Raw genomic sequence first — 25,598 nt, forward strand, 5'->3', positions numbered from 1 at the left:
TCTTCTTTGAAAATGAAGGACAAAGAACAAAAATTAAAAAAGGTTTTACTCATACACAAAGATAGTAGACATGCTATTTGAACATTAATATTTCATTTGAAAAAAAATTAAGCATTAGATCTTGTTTGTCAACTGCAGACTGATGAAATTAAATTCACTGACAACAGAATTTCCAATCAAAGTATCAACAAGGAAAACTTGAGCAGCATGAAAATATTCCCAATGTTTTCATCTAGCCTCTATGATCTGTTGATTTAGATATTCTGCTTTATGGTGTGTTCTATTAAATTACTCATTTAAGTTTTTTCAGCTGAGATTTCACGGTCATACAACAAGTAGTGTCAGGGAGAGCATACAATTTTAGATCTCTCTGACTTCAAAACTAGTATTCTGTCTATTACAACACAAATAATTCCTCTATCTGTTCCTTTATTTTCTTTTTGAAATTAATTCATTTTAAACTTAAATATACAATAAGAAAAGAAAAACAGTATAAACAAATAATAAAACAAATGCAAAATAAGAAAAGAAAAAAATGATTGCCATGTTCACAGCAGAATTTAAGAGGGGATTTAATATATACAGTTACAAATTTCCATTTCAAGAAAGCCTATGTAATAAATACTACACATTGTGTTCAGAGCTATCCATCTTTTTGTAGCTTCCTTGCAAGTTTTCTTTTGTTCTCTGTTGTGCACTTTTTACCTTGTCCTTTCCCCCACCTTCTTCCCCTACCCAAGAAGGCCACATTTAAGTATGGATAAATAGATACACTTACACATGTACACAAATATGTATATGTATATAGATATGTATATACACATATACTTATATGAATATACATATTCATACATACACATATATACACATGTTCCTGTATTTTCCAAAAGGATTATATCTTACCCAGTATACTCCCTCATATAATTTCCTTAGCACAACGCATTGGATGTTATTGCATTGGATGCTAGGTCATTCAAATAGTGATAATTGGCAAACATTACAAATGTGCTTATATTGCTGTGCACCAAGATGGCAATCTCTGTTACTTTTTATAGCTTATGTGGAAGCAATACAAAACAATCAACATAATTTATCATAATTTATAGCATGGTATATTAGTGAGACATTCATTATTTAATATTTGGGTACTGTAATATCTTGGAATGGTAGAATTACAATTGAAGAGATATAGCAAAATGAAATTATTCTATGTGAGTTTCCAAAACTACCATATCACAGATTCAGCACTGAAGCAAAGGGGTTAATTTTCCAGTGGAAATCTTTACCGTGTTCAAGCCAGATTCCTAGATGGAACCTCACTCATGGTCCTATGCACTAATGCCCTTAATTTTAATTATTCATACGCTTAAATGTTGCCAGGAAAATCCTTACTATGATAAAATGGAAGTCTTTCATATCAGTTCCATCTGTATTAAGGATAACATCTCAGTAGCAACAATGCAAAGACTTCCAATAACTGGGACTGGTAATTCCCTCTCGGCTCCATCATGCATCACTTACCCCTGAGGAAGGAACAGTTATTGATCCCTTGGCCTAGTGACAGACTCCCTTCCCCAGATCTTCTGTCAATCTGGTGATTAAGTAATTTGATTTTAGTTTGATAGACAAATACTGCACAACCCCAATTTATTTTTAATTCCTACAGCCCTTAGTGACTGGCAGTTCCAAATAAACACTATTAATAAATCATTAATCTGTAACTAAAGAGCAGGCTCTTTCAGGAAGACTTGCCAATTGCATACCACAGAAAGTCTCAGAGGAATATTTGTCATTCTCACTGTTACAATGGACCAGAAGAGCATCCATTTGAGACAGCTCAGCTAAAGTCTGGGAGGAAAAAAAAATGGAACTACGGCAAAATGACTTCATCAATTGATAACTGATGTTTTCTTATTTGGGATAAACACATAAAAAAGAGGGGAAAAAACCCCTAATGTCCTGATTCCCTAATAAGCACTTGATGGAATATAACAAAAAGATTTGTAAATGCTATCTGAAATAGAGATAAACTAGAACTAAAAAGGGCAGCAAATTGAATGTATTCTCCTCTCCCACCTCTACCTTCAGGTTTCAGATGAGCTTAGAAAGGTCATTCACATAATTATTGCAGTAACTGGGTCCAAGGCTCCTTTAGCTAGACTGATCTGATTGTGTGTGAATAGCTGCAAAAGCAAGATAAGGAGGGTGCAGAGTAAAAAATAACTGCCTGGAACATTATTAGCAGGCAGGATTGTTTTATTAGATAACCTCGTGTTGCTTTATAGCATAGGGCTTTTCTTTTATTGTTTCAGCATAATGCCAAATTTGCCCTTCCACATGGAGTCATTAAAGGATCAGCAGCCAAGTTTTACTCCTTCTTCTATTGGTGGCTGTACGCAGTAGCCAGTAATATATCAGAAGAACTACAAAAGTCAAATGACCTGATTGGAAATTTTAATTGATCTGATTTGTTATTGCTGAAAATCCTGAAAACACTTGTCCTACTGCTTACATGACTGGCTAAATAGATTAAATTACTTCTAATTGGCTTTCATCATATGAACAAGTTCACTGGTTAGTAATTAAAAGAGCCATTTTGGAAAACATTATTGGAGTACAAGACTACTTGATGAAGTATTAGGAAAAAGGTACCATGAAGCCAGGTCAACTGCTCTAGCTACTATGCCACACTGCCTCTAGGTGTCATATGTTTGTGACAATTTCCTACACATTTTGTGTATCAGATTCACATTAGTGATATTTGATGCCCCTCTCTTCCTCTCTATACATTACCTTCTTACTCTACATCCATAGATTCTAATAATAAAAACTTTTTAATTCTATATAATTAAAATAAACCATATTTGTCTTTGAAGATCTCTTCTATTCCTCGTTTGGTTAAAAATTCTCCTCCTGGACATAATAGTGAAAAATACTGATTCCTTTCTTCCTCCATTTTCTTTTTTCAGTGATATGGTCTTTTATGTTAAATCTTGCGTTAACTTGGAACTTCAAGCCACATACGGTCTAAAACCTAATTTCTGCCAAATTACTTTCATTATACCCAGAAGTCTTCTCCAAAAGGGAATTCTTTCCCAAGTAATTTATATACTTGGGTTCATGAGATATTAAAGTATGATTTTTGATTATTTCTGTTTCTTGTTTATCTAGTCTGTTCTGCAAATCTAATGCTGTGTTTTTTAACCAACAGTATATAGTTTTAAATAACTACTGCTTTACATGGTTTTAAATCTGATAATTTAAATCTAATTACCCAATTTTTTTTCTATTGGACCCTACTACTCCAACAAACTATGGCCATTGCATTACCACATCTCAAATGCTATTATAAGGAAGTCATCATTAAAAAATACATGATCCATATTTTTTCTATTTCCCTTGATATGCAAGGAATTTTTATATAATTCTGAGTGAATTCTGTTATTTTTTTCTGGTTCATAAATTACCCTTTTCATCATCAGATTGCTTTAGAATTAAATTTATAAGCTAGTATCTCTGTTTTTACTATATTGGCACAACTCAACCATGAACAGTAAATATTTGTTAATTTTTCTTTGCTTCTATAGCGTTTTATAGTTACATTTACCCAAATCTTGTATGTCTTGATAGGTTGACTCATACTTTTTTGTATTTGTGCAATTTGTCTTTTCATTTTTTCCCTTTTTCCAGTTGTTAGTTGAAGCATCGCTTTCTTCTGTTCCTCCCGCCCCTTCCTTCTCCTCTTCAAAGGAAGGTAAATTGGGATGGCCAGAGGCTGCCCAGTTAACTTGGGGTTTATAGGTCAGATTTCTTTCATTCTTTTTCTTTCTTCCTTCCTTCCTTCCTTTCTTTTCCTTCCTTCCTTCCTTTTTCTTTCTTTCTTCTTTCTTTCTCTCTTTCTTTCTTTCTTCCTTCTTTCCTTCCTTTTCTTCCTTTCTTCCTTCCTTCCTTTCTTTTCCTTCCTTCCTTCCTTTTTCTTTCTTTCTTTCTTTTTTCTTTCTTTCTTCTTTCTTTCTCTCTTTCCTTCTTTCTTCCTTCTTTCCTTCCTTTTCTTCCTTTCTTCCTTCCTTCCTTCCTTTCTTTTCCTTCCTTCCTTCCTTTTTCTTTCTTTCTTTCTTTTTCTTTCTTTCTTTCTTTTTTCTTTCTTTCTTCTTTCTTCCTTCCTTCCTTCCTTCCTTCCTTCCTTCCTTCCTTCCTTCCTTCCTTCCTCTCTCTCTCTTTCTTCCTTTCTTTCTTTCTTTCTTTCTTTCTTTCTTTCTTTCTTTCTTTCTTTCTTTCTTTCTTTCTTTCTTTCTTTCCTTCTTTCTTCTTTTCTTCCTTTCTGCTCTTCACTTCCCTTTCCTTTCCCAAAACTTTAAATCCAAGGCACTCTGAAGCCCATCTGGTCACTGGATCCAGGTGGCTCAGGAGGAGAAAGTGAGGCTAGTGACCTTGCACAGCCCTCCCTCACTCAAAACAAAGTCAAGTACAAGTCATGTCATCATTTCTCTGATGTCATGGTCTTCTTCAAAAACAAAGGACAAATACAGACAGAGAGACTATATGGAAATGCTGATTTTTTGTAGATTTATTTTGTATTCTATTACTCAGCTAAAGCAATTGATTATCTCAATTTGTTCCTTCATTGATTCTGTTATTTTCTAAGAAAACCATTAGATCATTTTCTAAATGGGATAATTTTGTCTCCTTTTTTCTAACATTTATACTTTTAATTGTTTCTGTTGTCTTATTGCTGCAGCTAGCATTTCTAGAACTATGTGAAATAATGGTGGCAAGAGAGGGCACCTTGTTTTATCCCTGTTTTTTGCTGAGAAAACTTCTCGGGTTTCTCTATTATATCTAAGGTATAATCCTGTTAAATTTTTTTTTTTAATTATATTAAAGAAACATTCTTCTATATATAAGATTTTGATTTAAACAAAACAAATAAAACCTAATTTTTTAAAATTTGTCAAGGCCTTTTCCATATTTTTAAAAATAATCATGTTTTTCTTATTTTGGTACTTAAATAATTATGCTAATTGATTTTTCAGTGTTTAACCATCTTTATATCCTTGGCATAAATCCAACTTAGCTATATTAAAATGTTTTCTGGATGGATTGCTGTAGTCTCTTTGCAGGGTTCTTACTTAATATTTGTGTATCACTATTCACTAGAGAATCTGGTCTACAGTTCTCTGTTTTGTCTCTTTCCAGTCCCTATTGCTCTCCTAAAATGAGTATGGTAGAGAAACCTATGTCTCCATTTTTTTGAATAATTTTTGTAGTATAGGTACTAATTGGTCTGTAAGTGCTTTATAGAGTTCACTTGTAAGTGCTTTTGGGCACTTTAGGAAAACCAATTTCACATGGATGACAGATTTGAATTTGAAGAAACTTGAGCAGAGAGACCAATGAAAAGACTTTTGCAGTAATCTGGAATGAGGGGATGAGGGCTTGTACTGGGGTGGCAACTATGTGAATAGAGTGAAGGTGATATATGAAATGTATTATGAAAGTAGAAAAAAGATTAGACTTTGATTTTCTTATACGAGGTTGGGTCATTTAGACCTATAGTTCTCATTTTATTAGTCTAAGTATTTTAGTCTAATTATTTTTTTTTTTAGTTATTGATTAATTCCCTTACTGTGGTATCCTTAGCTATTAGCTCTTAGGTCATTCTACCTTCTCTTTCAAGAAATTTCATACTTGATTCCTCCCCAGTTCCTGCTCTTGCACTGGAGGACCTCAACACACATTTTAATGTTCTCTGAAGACCATTAACCTCCCAATTCTTAATTCCCATGGCCTACACCTCTAGTCTACCTCAGATACACAAATGAATACACTTGTCTTTGATTTTGCCATCATCCACAAGACTTCCAATTCCATGATAAGAATTCTGGCATTCCTCTATTGTATCATAATCTCCCCTCATCTCAGCTTCCCTGATACATTAAACCTTCGTAACATACTCTTTATCTTCAAAATGACATCTAAAATATTTACCCTTCAGTATTTTCTCAGTAACTCTACTGACTTCATTTTGTTATGTCCCTAATTTTGACCAGATAGTCAATCAGTTTAACTCAACCTTGTCCTCTACTCTTAAATCCTTTGATTTCTAATCCTTTTATTATTCATATCTTGTCAAACTTCAACTTTGGGTTATTTCCACTCTTTGTCTCCTCGGATCCTACTCATAAGATAATGAACAAAGGCTGATAGAATTACAGCAACTGATCTAAGTTCACTATAATTGTCTGTTATCCAACTTCAACTGGGCCATCAGTGAAGCAAAAGCAATGCTTTTACTCCTTAATTAAAAGATCCTACTTCCCAAAGATTCTGGTAAAAACCCTTCCTCCTTTCCTCAAACCTCCCACACTATTCCCTTTATTCTCTCAGTTGAGGACCTTGTATCCTACTTTACTGAGAAAATAAAGGCCATTTACTTTGAGCTCTTTCTTCTCCTCTTTATCTCCAAATCCCTTGATGTCATCTTCCACTCCTTCAGTCTCAGATAATGTGGTAGCTCTTCTACAAAGTCATCCATTCTAACTCTATCCTTGTTCCTCTCCCTTCTTGTTTTATTCAAGAGTCTGCCACCTCCATTATCCTTATTTTATCTCTAATCTTTGGGGAAGCTAGATGTTGCAGTGGATAGAGCACCAGTGCAGGAGTCAGGAGGACCTGAGTTCAAATCTCACCTCAGACACTTGACACTCACTAGCTGTGTGACCTTGGGCAAGTCACTTAACCCCAATTGCCTCATCCTGGATCATCTCCAGTCATCCTGATGAATATCTGGTCACTGGATTCAGATGGCTCTGGAAGAGAAGTGAGGCTGGTGATCTGCACAGCCAGCCCTCTCTCACTCAAAACAAAGTCAAGTGCAAATCATGTCATTATTTCTGTGATGACATGGTCTTCTTCGGCAACAAAAGATGACCACACACACATATCTCTAATCTTTAACCTGTTTCTATCTAGACAGAAATAAGTCTAAGTCTGTCTCTTCCTTACAAAATCTTCATTAGTCCCCACTGTCCCTTCTAACCATGTAGCACATACTCCTAAAAGTATGATGACAACAATAACAAAATACTTGAAGATAGACACATCATACTGTCAATATTGGCACTCCTACATCCATTTCTCTACTTGACTTCTCTTGGTTCATGGCTAACCTACTAAAGTTTTAAATGCAAATTTTTGGAGGTAACCCCCCTAGTTGTCACCTTTTAAGATACTACTTACTTAAAGCAGGATGGAGTGACTTGGCTGATTTACTTAACTAGTTTTACCCTTAAAAATATCTTCTATGTAACAGGTCTAGAAAAGAACACATTGTAGTTTAAACAAACAAACAAAAAAAGGAAATTGAATGGAATTTACAAATGATATTAAACCAGTGAGGTTAAGTGTTTCTTGCTAAAATTCTTAAATGTATTGTTAAAGAAATAGTGAAATTCTAGAAGAAAAAAAGAATGACCACAAAGACCTAGTATGGTTTCATCTAGAACAGGTTATTTATGACTATTGTTATTTCTTTCTCTCTTATGGAAGATCAAGGAAATTCTAGAGATATAGCTTACTTAGATTTTAGAAAAATGTTGGATAAAGTATCTCATTCTATTCTTGTGGGAAGAGAGAGAGAGAGACAGAGAGAGAGAGAGAGAGAGAGAGAGAGAGAGAGAGAGAGAGAGAGAGAGAGAGAGGTGGTCTGTATTAGATGTATCAGACATGTGACCTATGGGCTTCCACTAACACTTTAGAGTGCACCCCAAATTAAGATATAATTGGGAAATATTTAACAAAAGAAATAAAAATACAATAAAACATAAGTAATGTTACTATGTAGTTTTATCAGTCAATATATAACTGCAATATACTGATGCATGAGGTATTCCTGTTTCTATTTGAGTTATCATTATTGATCTACATGATAAAATTATGGATCCAGAAAAGAATAAATGACTGGGTTCCAAAAGTTGTTAGTAATCCATGTCAAACTGGAAGATTTCCAGTTTTGTGCCCTGGGAATCTCCTCTTGGCCCTGCCCTTTTAAAATGTATTTTATAAGTGATGTAGCTAAAAGGATAGCTAGCATGATTATCAAATTTTAAGATGACACAAAGGAGGACAGGATCAAAAAAGGATTTTGACAGTCTAGGAAAAAGCCAAACTGAATCCAAGAAGATGACATGTAATAGAGATGAATGTAAAGTCATGAAAACAATGTAAGAGAGGCTTGGATAGAAAATATTTCATCTGAAAAAGATTTTGGATTTCTAGAGGACTTAAGGCAGGTGAATGGAGTGATACATTAGCCAGAAAATCTTATGTAATTGTGGACTACATTAAGAATGCCATAATTTTGAGGGAGAGGGAGACCATAATCTCACTGACTCTTTGTCCTGCTCAGACTGCTTATGGAAGATGATATTGTTTTAAATGCTACATTTTTAAAAAGGACTTTGGTAAACTGCAGAGGTCTTAGAGGAATTAAATCAGAATGATGAAGGGCCCTAAGTCTATGTCTTATGAAAATTAGTTGAAAAAACTGGGGTTTTTATACTAGAAAGGAAAAGTTTCAGGATCAAGATAGTAGCTGTCAAATATTTGAAAAATTGTTATGTAGAAATGGGCTCTTTTTGAACCTCAAGAGCAGAGGTGAAAAGGAATTAAGAGACTTCTTTATGAGAATGAAAGAGGTGAGTGCAAAGCTGGCTTGAAGCTTAACACAATAACAAAACAAACTCTAAGATCTTGACAAGAGGTCCTATCTCATCCTGGCAAATAGAGGGAGAAGACATGGGGGTAATGTCAGATTTTATATGCTTGGGCTCAAAGATCACACTGCACATGGCTAGAGTGACTATGAAATTAAGAAGACACTTTTTCCTTGGAAAGAAAGTTATGGCAAATATGGGCAACATACAAAAAGCAGAGATCAAGGTCTGTGGTTTTTCCAGTAGCAATGTATGACTGTGAGAGTTGGACTATAAAGGTGAATCTTGTAGAATCAATGCTTTTGAATTGTTTTGCTGGAGGAGACTTTTGAGAGGCCTTTGGACAGCAAAGAGATCAAGTCAGTCAATACTTAAAGAAATTATTTCAGGTTATTCTTTGGAAGATCAAATACTGAAGCTGAAGTTTAAATGCATTAGCCACCTAATGAGAAGATGGGACTTGTTGGAAAAGACCCTGATGTTGGGAAAGATTGAAGGCAAAAGGAAAAAAAAAGGACAGCAGAGGAAGAGATGGATAACATCATGGAAGAAACAAACATGAAGTTGGACAGACATGCAGAGATGATGGAGGATAGAAGGGCCTGCTGTGCTATGTATAGTCCATGGGGTCATGAAAAGTTGGCTTCAGTTGAACAGCTGAACAACTACAAAACAGAGGTTGGCAAAATGAGCAGTAACCTGGTTTTACAGGTGCTCTTAACTCTTAGTTGTACTGAAACAAATAGCAGGCCAGATTCAGCCCACAAGCAATAGTTTGCTGACCCCTAATCTAGAGAAAGGAGGTGGGAGAAAGGGATACAAGGTGTTAAGAGGCAATTTTAGACTTGAGATAAAGAAAAGCTTTCTAATAACTGGAGCTATAAAAAAGAATAGAATACCTCAGTAAGTACTGGGTTCCTTCTCATTACAGGTTGATCATACAGTAATGGTATTCTATTTTGAACCTAAATTGGACTATGAAATTAATCTATAGTTCTCTTGCATCGAAGTCCTTTCCAACCCAGAAATTCTGTCATTCTGTGATTTATATCTCTATTTCATCTTCTAGTATTCTACCATCCGGGTGAAATTCTCCATTGTCCTTTGCTGCCCAAGAAATGTTGTGGTACTTTTGATTACTTATAGAATAAAATTACACATGCTATTTTTCCTTTAGTCTGGATTGATCAGTATATAGAACTGATCAGTGTATAGAACTCTGATGACAAACCTCCCTTTACTAATGGCTTTGCTACTTAAAATATCTAAACAATTTCTTGGGGCTACTAAGAAAGTGAAATTATTTGCCCAAGGTCTGTTAGCATATCATAAAAATCCTAACCAGACAAAGCACAAGCTTCCTCTATTTTTTGTTTAAAGACAGATATTTAGCTTTATTAATGAATCTTATGGTTTCTCTAGTAACATATTATTTCTAGGGAGATAATTTGCCCTCAGTCATATTGCGTTACCTAAAGTTCAGTTTTTTGTGAAACAATATTGTATTAATGAGTATGGAGACATGTCTGCAGAATACAATTTAATTTAATTCAACAAATAATTATTTAGCACTCACTATGAGAGAAGCACTGGACATACAAAGACAAAAACAAAATAGTACCAGCCCTCAATGAGCTTAAAGTTTTCTGGGCTTCTCAGAAAGGAGACTTCTAATCACACACACACACACACACACACACACACACACACACACATACATATATACAGAGACAGACAGACAGACAAAGTAGTCATGATGTTCCACTGACAGGGAATCAAACTGAAGTATTGATTGACTGAGGTTTTCCCTTTGATGCCAAGCCCATCCTTTCCATGTTTCTCACCTTTCTCCGTTTTGAACATAAGAGGAATAGAAGAGTTAAAGTAAAAATAGGATATAAACAAAGAAAAGCATATGATTTAGCTGTTGGCTTTTGGGATGAGGAGAACTTTAAAGATGAAATTATTGAATATATTTCCTGACTTTCCAAAACAAATGATTCTAACTTATTAAGTAAGCTTGCCTGGGGAAACATATATTATTTTTGCTTTATAAATTTAATTCTCTCTAATTGGTTCTAATTTGACCTCTCTTTATATGGCTTTAGTTTAAATGCTATTATTGAAAAATTGTTTAACTTGGGGTTGTAGTAAAACCTTTGACATCAAGCCAAATGAGATCTGAATATATCTCTTAAGCCGTGGTGCAACCACCCCTGAGTGTTAAGCCTGTTATATGGTACTAAGATTAACAGACATTTTTAAACATACAAGATACATGTGCAAATGCTGAAACTAGATATGTTCTTCTACACTATTTGATGTTCTCTTTACAGAAAACACTCATTCACTAATGTATGATATTTTTTAAAGTTTCCTAAAACATCTGGTTAAATATTACTTTGATCCACATGTTCAAAAAATGTTCATAGCTGTTCTTTTTTTTTATAGTGACTGAACACTGAAAACTAAGGAGATGCCCATTATTTGGGGAGCTGCTGAACAAATTATGATATATGAAAGTAGCATGATATTGTTGTGTTCCAAGAAACGATGAAAGGGACAATTGCAAAGAATGAGACATATATTTTTGGACATGGCCACTATGGGAATTTGTGTTGCCTGACTATCCATATCTGTAACAAGGGGAAAAATATTACCTTGATGAATATTAATTCTTTCATTGTGTTATTCCCCATAATATTATTTAAATAAATTTTTTACATAGAATAATTGTGCAATATTCACCCACTCAGATTAAATATAAGACTTACTATTTTTTTCCTTCAAAGTCGTTACAGTTGGTTAAGGTAGAACTACAATTCTACAGTTAGAGTTTTCACCTTAGGAGGAAGTTTCATTGGGGGGTCATTCCAAGAACTCTTCTTCTGTCTTTCTAAGCCTTAAATGTTTGCTGTGCTATTTCCCAACCATGTGTTATAATAACTTGAATAGTCACTTGCCTCTTTATGTAGTTCATTTAATCCCTAACCAAATGTTTTGGTAGTCCATCAACTACTGAAGTAAAATGATTAGGAAGAGTGATAGACAGGGATACAATTCAAGCAAATTATAATTATATGGTCTAGAAAGACCTTGAAGTCTCACTGTCCTCGGAGACATGATGCTGAAAATAAATAATCATGTTCTAATCAAAGATAATCACAATTCCAGCCCCTCCCCCAACTTCAAGCATATGTATTATAAACAAACATCACTGATAAGTTTCTGTACCTTTGTAGAAAACAAACTATTATAAATATAAACCTGAAATGTAGGAGGGCAGTTGGGTCTGCTATAAATCATCTTGCAGATTTTTGGAATGATTAGGTGTTTTACATGGAGACAGCTGGTACTATCATTTTATCATTATCTCAGAAAATGGGGAAGTAATCAGAAGCTCAGTATAACTATTATCACAATTAGGTCCGTATGGTTTTTCAAACATTGTCTCATTTCTTATCAAAATCTGCACATGATCCAGAAACTGGTTAGCAACACCATCATCTTAGTTGGCTTCCAGTTAGAAGATTTATGTAAAGATACAGGACACTCTAGGATAAGGCCTGATGACATTCACAGCTACCAAACACTGGCAAATAAGTGAATATAGTCATATGAAAAGGAGACAAATATAAGTGACATCTACTTACTTATTGGGAGAAGTTCACTTCTTATGTTGAAAATAGTACAAGCCAGAATCACGTACATTACTATCCTTAGCAGTCACCAGAAAGGGTTACTTAATTGGTTACTTAGTCAACTCCCACTTGCCAGCTTTATAAAAATCTAGTTTATGCCTAAGACGTTATGGGAAAATGAAACCCAGCAAAATGAACTGAATCAAAAATTGCATATGTCACGTTTTAATAAACAATTTTATCTAATTATCAAAGAATGTGTACTTACTTGCCAAGCGCAAAACACTCCATCTTGACTGTCATTCCCTTAGCAGCTGTAACCATGAAAGGAAAATGGACCTCAATTTTCGGCTCATATTCTCCCATCACACCTGGGAAAATAAGAATGGTCTTTTAAAATAAAATTAGTGTCACAACTTTTCTTGAAGCCTAAAGACTTTATTTTCTAAGTATGTGATTTAGTTTAGTTTTGTTTTTTTTTAACAGCAATGATGAGTGATGGATTGAGTGAGATCAGTGACTCTTCGAACAATCATATACTTATAGAATCACAGAATGTCAGTGCTGGAGGGGAATTTAGAGCTCCTCTGATTCAACCCATACTGGAACAAGTATCCCTTCTACAACCTGTCTGAAAGTGTCACTTCAGCCTTTGCCTTAGAACTTCTAGTGGTGGTGGTGGTGGTAGTGGTGATGGTGAATTGAGGCGAGATGGGGACCATAACTTTATAAGCTCTATTTGCTAGGAAGATTTTTTTGTGTGTGTGATGTTGAATCATTTCAGTTGTGTCCAACTTTTCAGGACCACTTTTGGGGTTTTCTTGGCAAAGATATTGGACTGGTTTATCATTTCCTTCTCTACCTTATTTTATAAATGAGAAACTGAGGTTAAATGAATTGCCCAGGGTCACACAGCTCACAAATGTCTGAGGCTAGATTTGAACTCATGAAAATGAGTCTTCCTGATTCAAAGCCCAGTGTTCAATCTACTGATAGAGCCTTTCATCTTGGTTTTCTTTATATAGGGTCAAAATTTGTTTTTTTTTCCAATTTCCACTTTTAGTCATACTTCTGCCCTCTGAGACCAAACAGAACAAGTTTAACCTTCCATTTGACAACTTTGTAAATAATTAAGAGCAGTTATCATGGCTCAAAGACTTTTATTCTTCAGGCTAAACAACTCAATTCCTTCACATGAAACTTATATGTTATAATCTTGAAATTCTTCACCATCCTGGTCAGCCTCCTCTGTATACTCTCACTTTCTAAATGCCTAAGAGCATATTCAAACTTTCTACATGCTATGTGGTAGAATAGAATAACTGGATTTTCAATCAGAAGTCCTGGGATCAAATCCTCTCTGCCACACATTATCTGTGTGAACATGGATGGGCAAGTTCCTTAAATCCTCTGATTGTCAGTTTCCATGTCCATATGATGGGCTTAATAAAATTTGTAACACCTATCTTGCAGAATTGTTATTATAGTAAAGTGAGATAAAATGCAGTGATAAATTTTAAAGGGATACATGTGTGTATGTACGTATGTTTATATATATATAATCTCACAAATGTATGCAAAGATATATCAAATATAGTAATTAGGGTGATAATTGTTAAAATAATAAGGATGATATTTCCCTTTCAGAAAAAAAAAGAAACTTACATGGTAACTTTATTGTGTATTTAGAGGGAATAACAAGTTGTACATGGTAGATCTGCAGTTTCTAGTGCAATCATCTTTTTATTGTATAGTGCTAAGGAAATTCTTGTTTTGTTCCATGAATTTACAATAAAATAATTTTTAAAGTGCATGTTAATTGACTGATTTATTGAACAAATTGGGCAACTAGGTGGCACAACGGATAGAGTGCTAGGTCTGAAATCAGGAAGCCTCATCTTTCTGAGTTTAAATTCAGCCTCAGATACAGCAGCTGTGTGACTGAACAAGTCACTTGACCCAGTTGGCCTCTGTTTCCTCATCTGTAAAATAATTTGGGAAGGAAATGGCAAACCACTACAATATCTCTTCCAACAAAACCTCATTGGGATCATAAAGAGTTGGACATCACTGAAAAATGACTGAACACAGTAAACAAAAGTGGACTGCCACATGACATGCTCTGCTTTGTCACATAGTATGGAACTAGGTGCTTTGAGCAAAAAGTCATATTGTGGCAGCTTTATTTTTTAAAAGTTTAATTTATTTATTTTCAGTTTTCAACATTCACTTCCACATAGTTTGAAATTTTAAATTTTCTCCCCATCTCCCCATCCCCCCACCCTGGGACAGTGTGTATTTTGATTGCCCTTTCCTCCAATCTTCCCTCCCTTCTATCACCCCCACTTTCCCTTATCCCCTTCCCTTCTATTTTCCTGTAAGGAAAGATAGATTTCTATATCCCATTGCCTATATAGCTTATTTCCACATTGCATGTATAAACAATTTTTAACATTCATTTTTAAAGCTCTGAGTTCCACATTCTCTCCCTTCACCCCTTTCCACCCCACCCTCATTGAGAAAGCAGGCATGTTGTGAAAGACTAACCATATTTCCCTCTATCCTGTCCCCCCCTTCTACTTATTCTGTTCTCTCCTTTGATCTGTCCCTCTACCAAAGTGTTTGCTTCCAACTACCCCTTCCCCCAATCTGCTGTCCCTTATGTTATCCCCCCTCTCTTATCTCCTTTCCTCCTATTTTACTGTAGGGTAAGATAAACTTTCACACCCAATAGAGTGTGTATATTATTGCCTCCTGAAGCCAAATCAAATGAAAAGAAGGCTCACTTGTTCCCTCTCACCTTCTCTTTCTTCCCCTCCATGTAAAAGTTCTTTCTTGCCTCTTTTATGTGAGATGATCTACTGCATTCTACTCCTCCCTTTCTCTTTCTCCTAGGACATTTTTCTCAACAATTAATTTTCTTTTTTAGATATTATCCCTTCATATTCATCTCATCCCTGTCCCCTGTCTCTCTCTCTCTCTGTCTCTGTCTCTCTCTCTGTCTCTGTCTCTCTCTCTATACACACACGCACACACACACACACATACAGATACAATATACATATATACACATATATATATTTCCCCCAACTACCCTAATACTGAGAAAGGCCTCATGAGTTACAAATATTTTTCCATGTAGGAATGTGCATGGAATTTCAATAAGTCCCTTATGGTTTCTCCTTCCCATTTGCCTTTTCATGCTTCTCTAGATTCTTGTATTTGAAAGTCAAATTTTCTCTTCAGCTCTGGTCTTTTCAATAAGAATGCTTGAATGTCCTCTATTTAGTTGAAGTTCCATTTTTTTTTCCTGAACTATTATACTCAGTTTTGATGGGTAGGTGATTCTTGATTTTAATTGTAGCTCCTTTGACTTCTGGAATATATATTCCAAGCCCTCTGATCCCTTAGGATAGAAGCTGTTAAATATCCTGTGTTATCCTGATTGTGTTTCCATAATACATGAATTATTTTCCCCAACCTGGAAACTCTGGAATTTGGTTACAATATTCCTAGAAGTTTTTCTTTTGGGTTCTTTTTCAGGAGGTGATCTGTGAATTCTTTCCACTTCTGTTTTACCCTCTGGTTCTAGAATATCAGGGCAGTTTTCCTTGATGATTTCCTGAAAGATAATGTCTAGGCTCTTTTTTGATCGTGGCTTTCAGTTGGTCCAATATTTTTAAATTATCTCTCCCGGATCCATTTTTCCAGGTCAGTTGTTTTTCCAGTGAGATACTTCACATGGACTTCAATTTTTTTGTTCTTTTGGTTTTGTTTTTAATTTCCTGATTTCTTGTAAAATCATTAGCTTCTATTTGCTCCAATCTAATGTTTAAAGAATTATTTTCTTCAGTGAGTTTTTGGAGCTCTTTTTTTGATTTGGCCCATTCTGCTTTTTAAGGCATTCTTCTCAATGGTTTTTTGGACCTCTTTTGACAGTTAGGTAAGTCTAATTTTAAAGGTGCTATTTTCTTCAGTATTTTTAAGGGGGTTTCTTTTAGCTAGCTATTGACTCGTTTTTCATGATTTTCTTGCATCACTCTCATTTCTCTTCCCATTTTTCCTTTACTTCTCTTACTTGATTTTCAAAATCTTTTTGAGTTCCTCCATGTCTTGAGACCAATTCATATTGTTTTTGGAGGCTTTGTTTGGCTGCAGGAGCTTTGACTATGTTGTCTTGTGGTTGTATATTTTGATACTCCTTGTCACCAATGACATAAGAAAATACCTCTTCATTGAGAAAGTAAGAATCTGTAATCTGTTTCTTATACCCCATTTGCTCATTTTCCAGCCCAGTTACTTGACTTTTGAGCTCTTTGTTAAGTACAGGGCTATACAAGCAGCCTCTGCTTCAGCAGTGGCTGCTGCCACCCTGGAGCTGAGTCTAGGACTGGGGCTGGATCACACTCCCCTCTCAGCCAGGTGAGAGGGACTTCCTACTTACCTTGATGCTGTCTGGTGTTTGTGGGTTGAGACGTCTGGAAACTGCATCCAGTGCCAGAGATTCAGTGCCTTAAGGCCTGCTCCATCTCCATCTGTACTGGCATGACCCATGCTGAACCATATTCCACTTCCAGCCTGGTGCAATAGACCCTTCCTGTCAACTTTCCAAATTGTCTTGGGTTGAAAATTCGTTTCAGTCTGTCATTTTGTGGCTTTTGCTGCTCTAGAAATTGTGTAGAGTCACTTTTTTGTAGGTTTTTTGAGATATTTGAGCAGGAGAGACCTAGCAGGTCCTTGCTTCTACTCCACCATCTTGACTCCACCCTTGGCAGATTTATATAAGAACACTTTAAGGAGATATTTCTTAAGAATTAGAACTACTCAAGATAGCGGAGTAGAAAGACACACATACGCAGGGTCTCCCCACACAACCCATAAAATACCTGTAGAGCGGGACTCTCAACAAATTCTGGAGCAGCAGCAGTGGAGAACAACAGAATGCAGAAGATTTCCAGCCTAGGGTGACCTGAAAGACCCATGGGAAACATCAGTTGCACGGGAGGTGGAGCAGAGCCCAGCCCAGCCTTGGCTGCATGGAGCAGCTCCCAAACAGCCCTTGGGGGTGGAATCTCCAGTTGTGGAATCCCCAGTCCCAGTAGCAGCAGTTCCCAGATCCCTCAACCCACAGACACCAAAGGTCAGTGAGAGGGTATTTTCAGCTGACCAGGAAGGAAGAAGGGCCTTCCCATAGCTCTGGCAGCAGGCAGCGGCCACAGAGGCTGCACAGCAGCCCATACAGACTGCTCCATTGTTGGAGCATAAAAACCCCTGGAGGCACCGAAGAGCTGAGTCTTACCTCAGCCCTGTGTGGAGGTCCTGGCTGAGCTGGTCTTTGTCTCATACTGAATGGAGGCCCTGCCCATCCAGTTTATATGAAAATCAGCCCCCAGTACTGACTTAGCAGAACTGGAGGCCAGGAGGCTGTGGAGAGGTAACTGCTAAGATTGTGGGCACAAAAATCCCTCTCTGCATCCAGACCAGTACACGCTTGATCATGCCACCTTGGAGGAACTGAGATCTCACAGATTCCCAGAGTATATCCTACTCTTGACAAAGGACCCAAAAGTCATGTGACTGATTGGGGAAAATGCCCAAAAAAGGGAAAAAATAAGACTATAGAAGGTCACTTTCTTGGTGAACAGATATCTTCTCCCATCCTTTTGGATGAGGAAGAACAATGCTTGCCATGAGGGAAAGACATAAAAGTCAAGGCTTCTATATCCCAAACATCCAAAATAAATATTCAATGGGCTCAGGCCATGGGAAAGCTCAAAAAGGATTTTGAAAATCAAGTAAGAGAGGGGGAAGAAAAAATGGGAAGAGAAATGAGAGAGATGCAAGAAAAGCATGAAAAGTGGGTCAACACCTTGCTAAAGGAGACCCAAAAAATGATGGGCTAACTCAATTGGCAAAAGAGGTTCAAAAAGCCAACGAAAAGAATAATGCTTTAAAAGGCAGAATTAGTCAAATGGAAAAGAAGATTCAAAAGCTCACTGAAGAAAATAGTTCTTTCAAAATGACAATGGAACAGATGGAGGCTAATGACTTTATGAGAAACCAAGAAATCACAAAACAAAACCAAAAGAATGAAAAAATGAAAGATAATGTGAAATGTCTCATTGGAAAAACAACTGACCTGGAAAACAGATCCAGGAGAGACAATTTAAAAATTATGGGACTACCTGAAAGCCATGACCAAAAAAAGAGCCTAGACATCATCATTCATGAAATTATCAAGGAAAACTGCTCTGATATTCTAGAACCAGGGGTAAAATAAATATTGAAAGAATCCACAGATCACCACCTGAAAGAGACCCAAAAAGAGAAACTCCTAGGAACATTGTGGCCAAATTCCAGAGTTCCCAGATCAAGGAGAAAATATTGCAAGTAGCTAGAAAGAAACAGTTCAAGTATTGTGGAAATACAATCAGAATAACACAAGATCTAGCAGCTTCTACGTTAAGGGATTGAAGGATGTGGAATATGATATTAAAGAAGTCAAAGGAACTAGGACTAATACCAAGAATCACCTACCCAGCAAAACTGAGTATAATACTTCAGGGGAAAAATTGGTCTCTCAATGAAATAGAGGATTTTCAAACATTCTTGATGAAAAGACCAGAGCTGAAAAGAAAATTTGACTTTCAAACACAAGAATGAAGAGAAGCATGAAAAGGTAAACAGCAAAGAGAAGTCATAAGGGACTTTACTAAAGTTGAACTGTTTACATCCCTACATGGAAAGACAATATTTGTAACTCTTGAAACATTTCAGTATCTGGGTACTTGGTGGGATTACTCACACACACACACACACACACACACACACACACACACACGTAGAGAGAGAGAGACAGACAGAGAGCACAAGGTGAATTGAATAGGGTGGAATCATATCTTAAAATAATGAAACTAAGGGGTGAGAGAGAAATATATTGGGAGGAGAAAGGGAGAAATCTAATGGAGCAAATTATGTCTCATAAAAGAGGCAAGTAAAAGACTTTTCAGTGGAGGGAAAAGGGGGAGAGGTGAGAGAAAAAACATGAACTTACTCTCATCACATTTAACTAAAGGAAGGAATAAAATGTACACTCATTTTGGTATGAAAACCTATCTTACAATACAGAATAGTGGGGGAGAAGGGGATAAGCAGGGTGGGGGGGATAATGGAAGGGAGGGCAGTGGGAGGAGGGAGCAATTTTGGGGAGGAATAGGATCAAAAGAGAAAATAGAATAAACGGGGGGCAGGATAGGATGGAGGGAAATATAGTTAGTCTTACACAACACAACTATTATTGAAGTCATTTGCAAAACTACACAGATATGGCCTATATTGAATTTCTTGCCTTCCCAAAGGAATGGGTGGGGAGGGAGGGATGAAGAGAAGCTGGAACTCAAAGTTTTAGGAACTGTTGAGTACTGCTTTTGCAACTAGGAAATAGAAAATACAAGTAATGTGGTATAGAAATTTATCTTGCCCTTCAGGACAAAAGAGAAGATGGGGATAAGGGAAGGGAGGGATGTTAGAAGGGAGGACAGATTGATGATAGGGGTAATTAGAATGCTGTGTTTTTTGGGGTGGCGGGAGGGGAGAAATGGGGAGAAAATTTTTAACCTAAAATTTTGTGGACGTAAATGTTGAAAACTGAAATAAATAAATTTAATAATAGTAAAAAAAAGAATTAGAACTACTCTAAAGTGGCCTTCAGAAAGCAGGCTATTAGTTGGAGCTATCCCGAAAAAGTCTACCAGTTGAGGATGATGTAGGAGAGTTTTTTGTTCTCAAATATGGGTAGAATTAAATGACTTCTGAGCGCTTTTCTAACACTGAGGTTCTATGATTTTATGGCTGCCAATAATGGTGCCTTGGTGGTAGGCCCTACCTTTAAAGTGTCCTATAGTTTTATATAATCAAAATTTGAAATAGAATGAGATATCATTCTACTTCTTCTGAGGAAGCTCTGAAACCATTCCATTCCTTTTGTTGCCTAGGCTAATTCAGTTCTAGGAATAAACCATCTCACTGTTTTATTTCTCCAACTGAAATGATATAATTAATATCCCATTTCAGTTTTACTTTCATATAAAGTGCTGTTGATGACCTATTTTAATTTCTAGCCGTATTATTTTATAACTATGTCATAACCAAAAAAAAAAAATCTAAACAAAAATTTCACACAGAATCAAAGTTCCAATGTTGTTTTTCACACCACTTACAGAAAATGTTTTATTTTTATACCAAAGTGGAGATAAGCTGTTGCATCTGTCAGGCTTTCTAAGTTCTTCACTGTTAAATTTAGCAGTCATTTATCAACTATGGGTTTAAAAATGGCAGTAGTTAGCCAATTAGACAAGATTTGTTTTCTTTTCATTTTAGGGTTGCACAAGGTTTCAAATAATTTTTCAGGACAAAATAACTAAGAAAAAGATAAAGGTTAGAAAAAGGTATGAGTATGTGAAGATAATGATAGAGAGATGTAATATAGAGAGAAGAGGGATGATTATTCCACAACTGTAGCAATAGATTAATAGTTTTATCATCATCATTATTCTGTTACTTTAGCAATAGCTTAATCATTGTCATAAATGCAACAGAATATAAGACACTTGAGTGTTTAGTATTTAATATTAAGAAAGTGCCTTATAAATTCTTGTTGAATTAATGAATATTGCAAGACAACAGAAAATGTAGCAGAAATATCACAAGATCAGCAAAATTTTCTTTCAAATTCTGGCATTGTTACCTTTTAGCAGTATAATCCACTTTACCTCTTTAGACATCAATTTCCTAGAGACATTATTGACTGTATGAACTCTAAGGCCTTTTCTAGCTCTAAATAGTAAGACTATTAAATCTTTTTAAAATTTTAAAAATATTTAAAAATATAATTTCAACAAATATATCATTTTATTTGTGTAGATATGGAATTAATATTTTATGACATCCCCTATATTTTTCTATTTATAGGCCACCATTTTAGCCCAGACCCTCATAGATTCTCACTTTTATTACTGAAATAGCCTCATAAGCTTATCATATCTCCTCACTCCACACCATCCTTCAAACAATTGTCAAAATTATTTTTCCTAAGGCTTGGGTTTGACCACTCTACTACTAAATAAATTCAAATGCCTCCCTATTGGTTTTGGATCAAATATAAACTCTTCTGTTTGGCTCTTTTAAACTCTCTCATCTTGCCCCCAAATCAACTTCTTCACCACATTATACATTATTTCTTTCCCTGCATTCCCCTCTCCAGGGAAACTGACCTTATTGTTCTTGCTCACAAATGATAAACTTGCACTGGCTGTCACTGATGCCTGGAATGTACTCACTCCTTTTTTAATCCCCATTTTTCTTCTAAATTCAGCCCAAGCATCAGCTACATCAAACTCAGTTGCAGTTCTCTTGCCTTGAAAAATTATCTTATATTGATTGCGTGCACGTGTGTGTGTGTGTGTGTGTGTGTGTGTGTGTATTGTCTGCTGGCATGACTATGTGTGTATGTATTTGCCTATATGTATGTATATCTGTACATATATGTGTGTGCTTGTACCCACATACATTATTCATTAATAAATATTTTGTCTCACTTAATAGATTGCAATCTCCTTGAGAGCAAAGACTATGTCATTTTTCCCATTGTGTTCCCATCGTCTAGAACAGTATCTGGCACACAGTAAACAATACGTACATGTTTATTGATTTATAATAAGCATTTTATTGTTTTGTTATTGTAAATGATTTATTTATAATAAGCAATAACAATAAAAAGTAATTCTAGTACAAAAGGAATCATGGTATATAGCGAACAGAAAGGAAGAAAGAGATCAATGACTATTTGACCTCAGGTAAATCACTCAGCCTGTCTGTACTGAAGTTAAACAAATATGCAAGATTTTAAAGTGCAGAAACAATTGTAAATTTACACTGGAAAAATCAGAACTGAAAATTCCACACTCTCAGGATATAACAGGTACAGACTTCAAAACAATATTAATAAACCCAATGTAAAATTAGTTTAATGAAGAATTTTTTTCTTTATAAGTTAGGCTAAGCGTGAAAGGAATGCAACTGACACACTGCTATATACCAATGTCATTTAGAAAATTGTTTTTCTTTACTGAAAATAGAGTTTGATTATAGCAGTGTTCCCTGTATTATAGCTGTTCAATAGTACTTAAATTTCAATAAATATATTATTTGAAATTATTTTACTTATTGTCTCATCAAATCTACATTTAAATATACCCATGAAATTCTTGTGCCATCTACATTATTTAGATGCAGCTGGCAAGAGAATCAAAGGCCAAAAAAAGAAAGAAAAGAGGCTGAATAGACTGCACACATGCTGCCTAAAAATGCCATTCTACACATAAGGCATGCTGCCACATTTAGTCCAGGAATATTGAGTCTTGCAGGGATTCTCATGCTATCTTTCCATGATGCTTAGATAATTAGTACACTACTGAATGTGAAATAATTCAACATACTGGGATGTGATTACATAACAAAGAAGGCCATTGGGAATATAAAATAAGACATAAAGATAACCCCATAAAATTCATTGTATCCACTTGTTTCTCTTTAATTTATGCATTACATAATTTAATTCTTAATTTCTTAAGGATGTTTTAACTATTTGGACAAGCATCTCAATTCTATCTACTTTTCAATTTTCTAAAGGGTCATAAAAAGGTATTAATTTCACAATCCTGGGTAAATATTAGTTGAGTATTAACCATAGCTACCTTAACCAATGTTTCCTATTGGTTTGTCATTGTGCAAATAAAGGGTGGAAATGAGTGACTCATACTATTTTTTAAATACATGTACTATTTTGAGTCATTTATGTTACATAGAAAAAAATTTGAGAACTAGAGGAGGTCTATAATTTAGAAGAAATTTGTTTCACATTCATTATTTATAATCTGAAAATCAGGACAGCCAACATTTTCCTTTCCCTCCAGGCATCAAGGACAAATCTGCCAAGGTCCTCCCTCTACATGCTGTACTATGATTGCTTTTTATGTACTACTAGAGTTTAGCACTTGTTTTCTTCTCCTGTTCTAATGATTGTGATCCTCAAACAATAGACACACACACACACACACACACACACACACACACACCCCATCAACAACATTTGCACAGAAATCTGAGCTGATTTGTCTTGATAAAACAGAAAAAGTGGTCTTCTAAAAATGTAAGTTTACCTACTATATACACACCCTTTACAAATCCCTAGAGGTGATACAAAGAGAAAAGGGAACTAGACCCTTCAAAACACTTAAAAACCAAGAATATAGGCACTTTTGACACATCTGATTCTTGGGAAAGATGCTGACTTTTGAATGGTGAGCCAAAGTGTAAACAAAAGTATCTAAAAGAATACAATCATTTCAACCTGTGGAAATCTCTGTGTAATTTTTGAAATGGAATAAGATTTGAGTAAATCTATAGCTATAAATCCATAACCCAAAACTTATGATTTCCCTCAAAAATTTAATTCTTGGAAGATGGTTGATTTGTTTTCTAGGATTCCTTTATTTTGGTCCATACTGATCAATCTTTTGTTGTAGTTAATATTTCCCTCCCCTTACAAACATGAGAAATAATTTGTAAATAAAGTTTTCTAAGATAAGTAATTTTAGCTCACATTAGATTTCATTAGGTGCTTCCTTGAATATATTTAAGGATAGTAGATTGAATGATAAATGGGCCAGAGTTTTCATTTTGACAACCATAAGGGACTTCCTTTAAAAACTGTTATGACTGGTCACATCAATAATTGATAGACTTAAAGAAAGTAGACTGATATAATGGCTCCAAAGGAGATGGAGTCAAAATGTAAATATACTGGTACCAAAGGAATTGTTAATGTTAAATTTAATAATGACATTTTTAAAATAATTTTTAAAATTCTTTAAAAAAAATACTAACACCCTAAATACAGTTTTCCATGTAGTCCTCTCAGCTATGATTTAACTAGGAGTTTGGATTTAAATACAATATATTGAAGGATTCACATTTGTCTTATTCCATTTATTTATAAACAAAAAATGGAGGACTTCAGGAATGAGGTGTGTTAACCTCACATATATTGTTTTATTGCTGCTTTTTTAAAAAATAATTCTAAAAGGATTATTTTTCCCTCCAGAAAAAAAGCTTTGTACACATAGGTATTCAACAGTCCATTATAAACCAAGCTGCCAGGGGTAAAAAAAAAAAAAATGTGTGTGGGGGGGGGTTAAGATAAAAATTCTGCCAACTAATTTACTCAGCTGTGTGGTCTACAAAACAAGCATTCATTAAGTGTTTATTATGTGCCAAGCCCTCTACTAAGCACTGGGGTTACAAATACAAATAGAAAGGCAGACAACCTCTGATGTCAAGTAATTAATATTCTAATAATGGAAGACAACACATGAAACTAAAAATTGGGGCCAGGTAAAGAAGCTACTGCCTAGCATGGTAGACAAAGTTCAGTAAATCAAGAGTGGAGATTGAAAAGAAAACATTGCTGGCCTTTCTTTAGGTGCTTTCCTTAAAATAGAGTTTTGACAGGAACTAGCCTGTCAGAAGAAGGGATCAGAGGGGAGAATGAACTTCCAGTGTGAGAAGTCCAGGGGTGGAGTGATTCCAGGATAAGTGTGACATGGTTGCTATGACCATAGAAGGAAATGTGAAGAATGGATTGTTCCTAGTCATTGTTAAAAATTAACTTTTTTACCACTTAAATCTGCCCATTTTTGTCTCATTTCCATTTCCTTATTATAGAGTTTGGCATTCATGTAGCTGGCACTAACATTTGTGATGTAAAACACATTCAAGCAATCTACACTTTATAAAAATTTCACTAACATTTTTTATGCAACAAATACACACTGATTTTAATGGGATTTAATGCACATCAAAAGGCATGTTAGTTACAAAGCGGAAATATCTTTGCCCTTGGGAGACTATATGGCCACAACCCAGCCTGAAAGTTCCGCGTTTCCCTCAGAAAATGAAGACATTCCAATCCATGGTTTACAAGGCAATTGTCATGAACAAACAGTAAATCTGACCCAAGATATCACTTGTTTATTTCCAAATCTACCACAATCACAAAAGACAAAGAGAACAAAGTTATAATGTCAAAAAAAAACTTTAGAAGGTAACTCCCTGAGCTATATTTTATAGCAAGGAATACTTCTTGAGTGCCTAAAATGGGCGTGGTTCTCTGATAGGTTTTGTG

At 35.4% G+C, this 25,598-nt stretch overlaps 1 protein-coding gene across 3 annotated transcripts in view; it reads right to left on the minus strand.

Moving 5' to 3' along the window:
- CNTN5 (contactin 5) overlaps positions 1-25,598 on the minus strand; it is a 1,560,624-nt gene that overhangs the window by 378,248 nt on the left and 1,156,778 nt on the right. For all 3 annotated transcript variants that reach the window (XM_072611297.1, XM_072611298.1, XM_072611299.1), the window contains exon 9: positions 12,624-12,726. In XM_072611297.1, coding sequence (XP_072467398.1) covers positions 12,624-12,726 — 103 coding nt within the window. The remainder of the gene's footprint in view (positions 1-12,623; positions 12,727-25,598) is intronic.

The sequence above is a fragment of the Notamacropus eugenii genome, chromosome 5 (assembly GCF_028372415.1).
Source record: "Notamacropus eugenii isolate mMacEug1 chromosome 5, mMacEug1.pri_v2, whole genome shotgun sequence".
In the NCBI taxonomy this organism is placed as follows: domain Eukaryota; kingdom Metazoa; phylum Chordata; class Mammalia; order Diprotodontia; family Macropodidae; genus Notamacropus; species Notamacropus eugenii.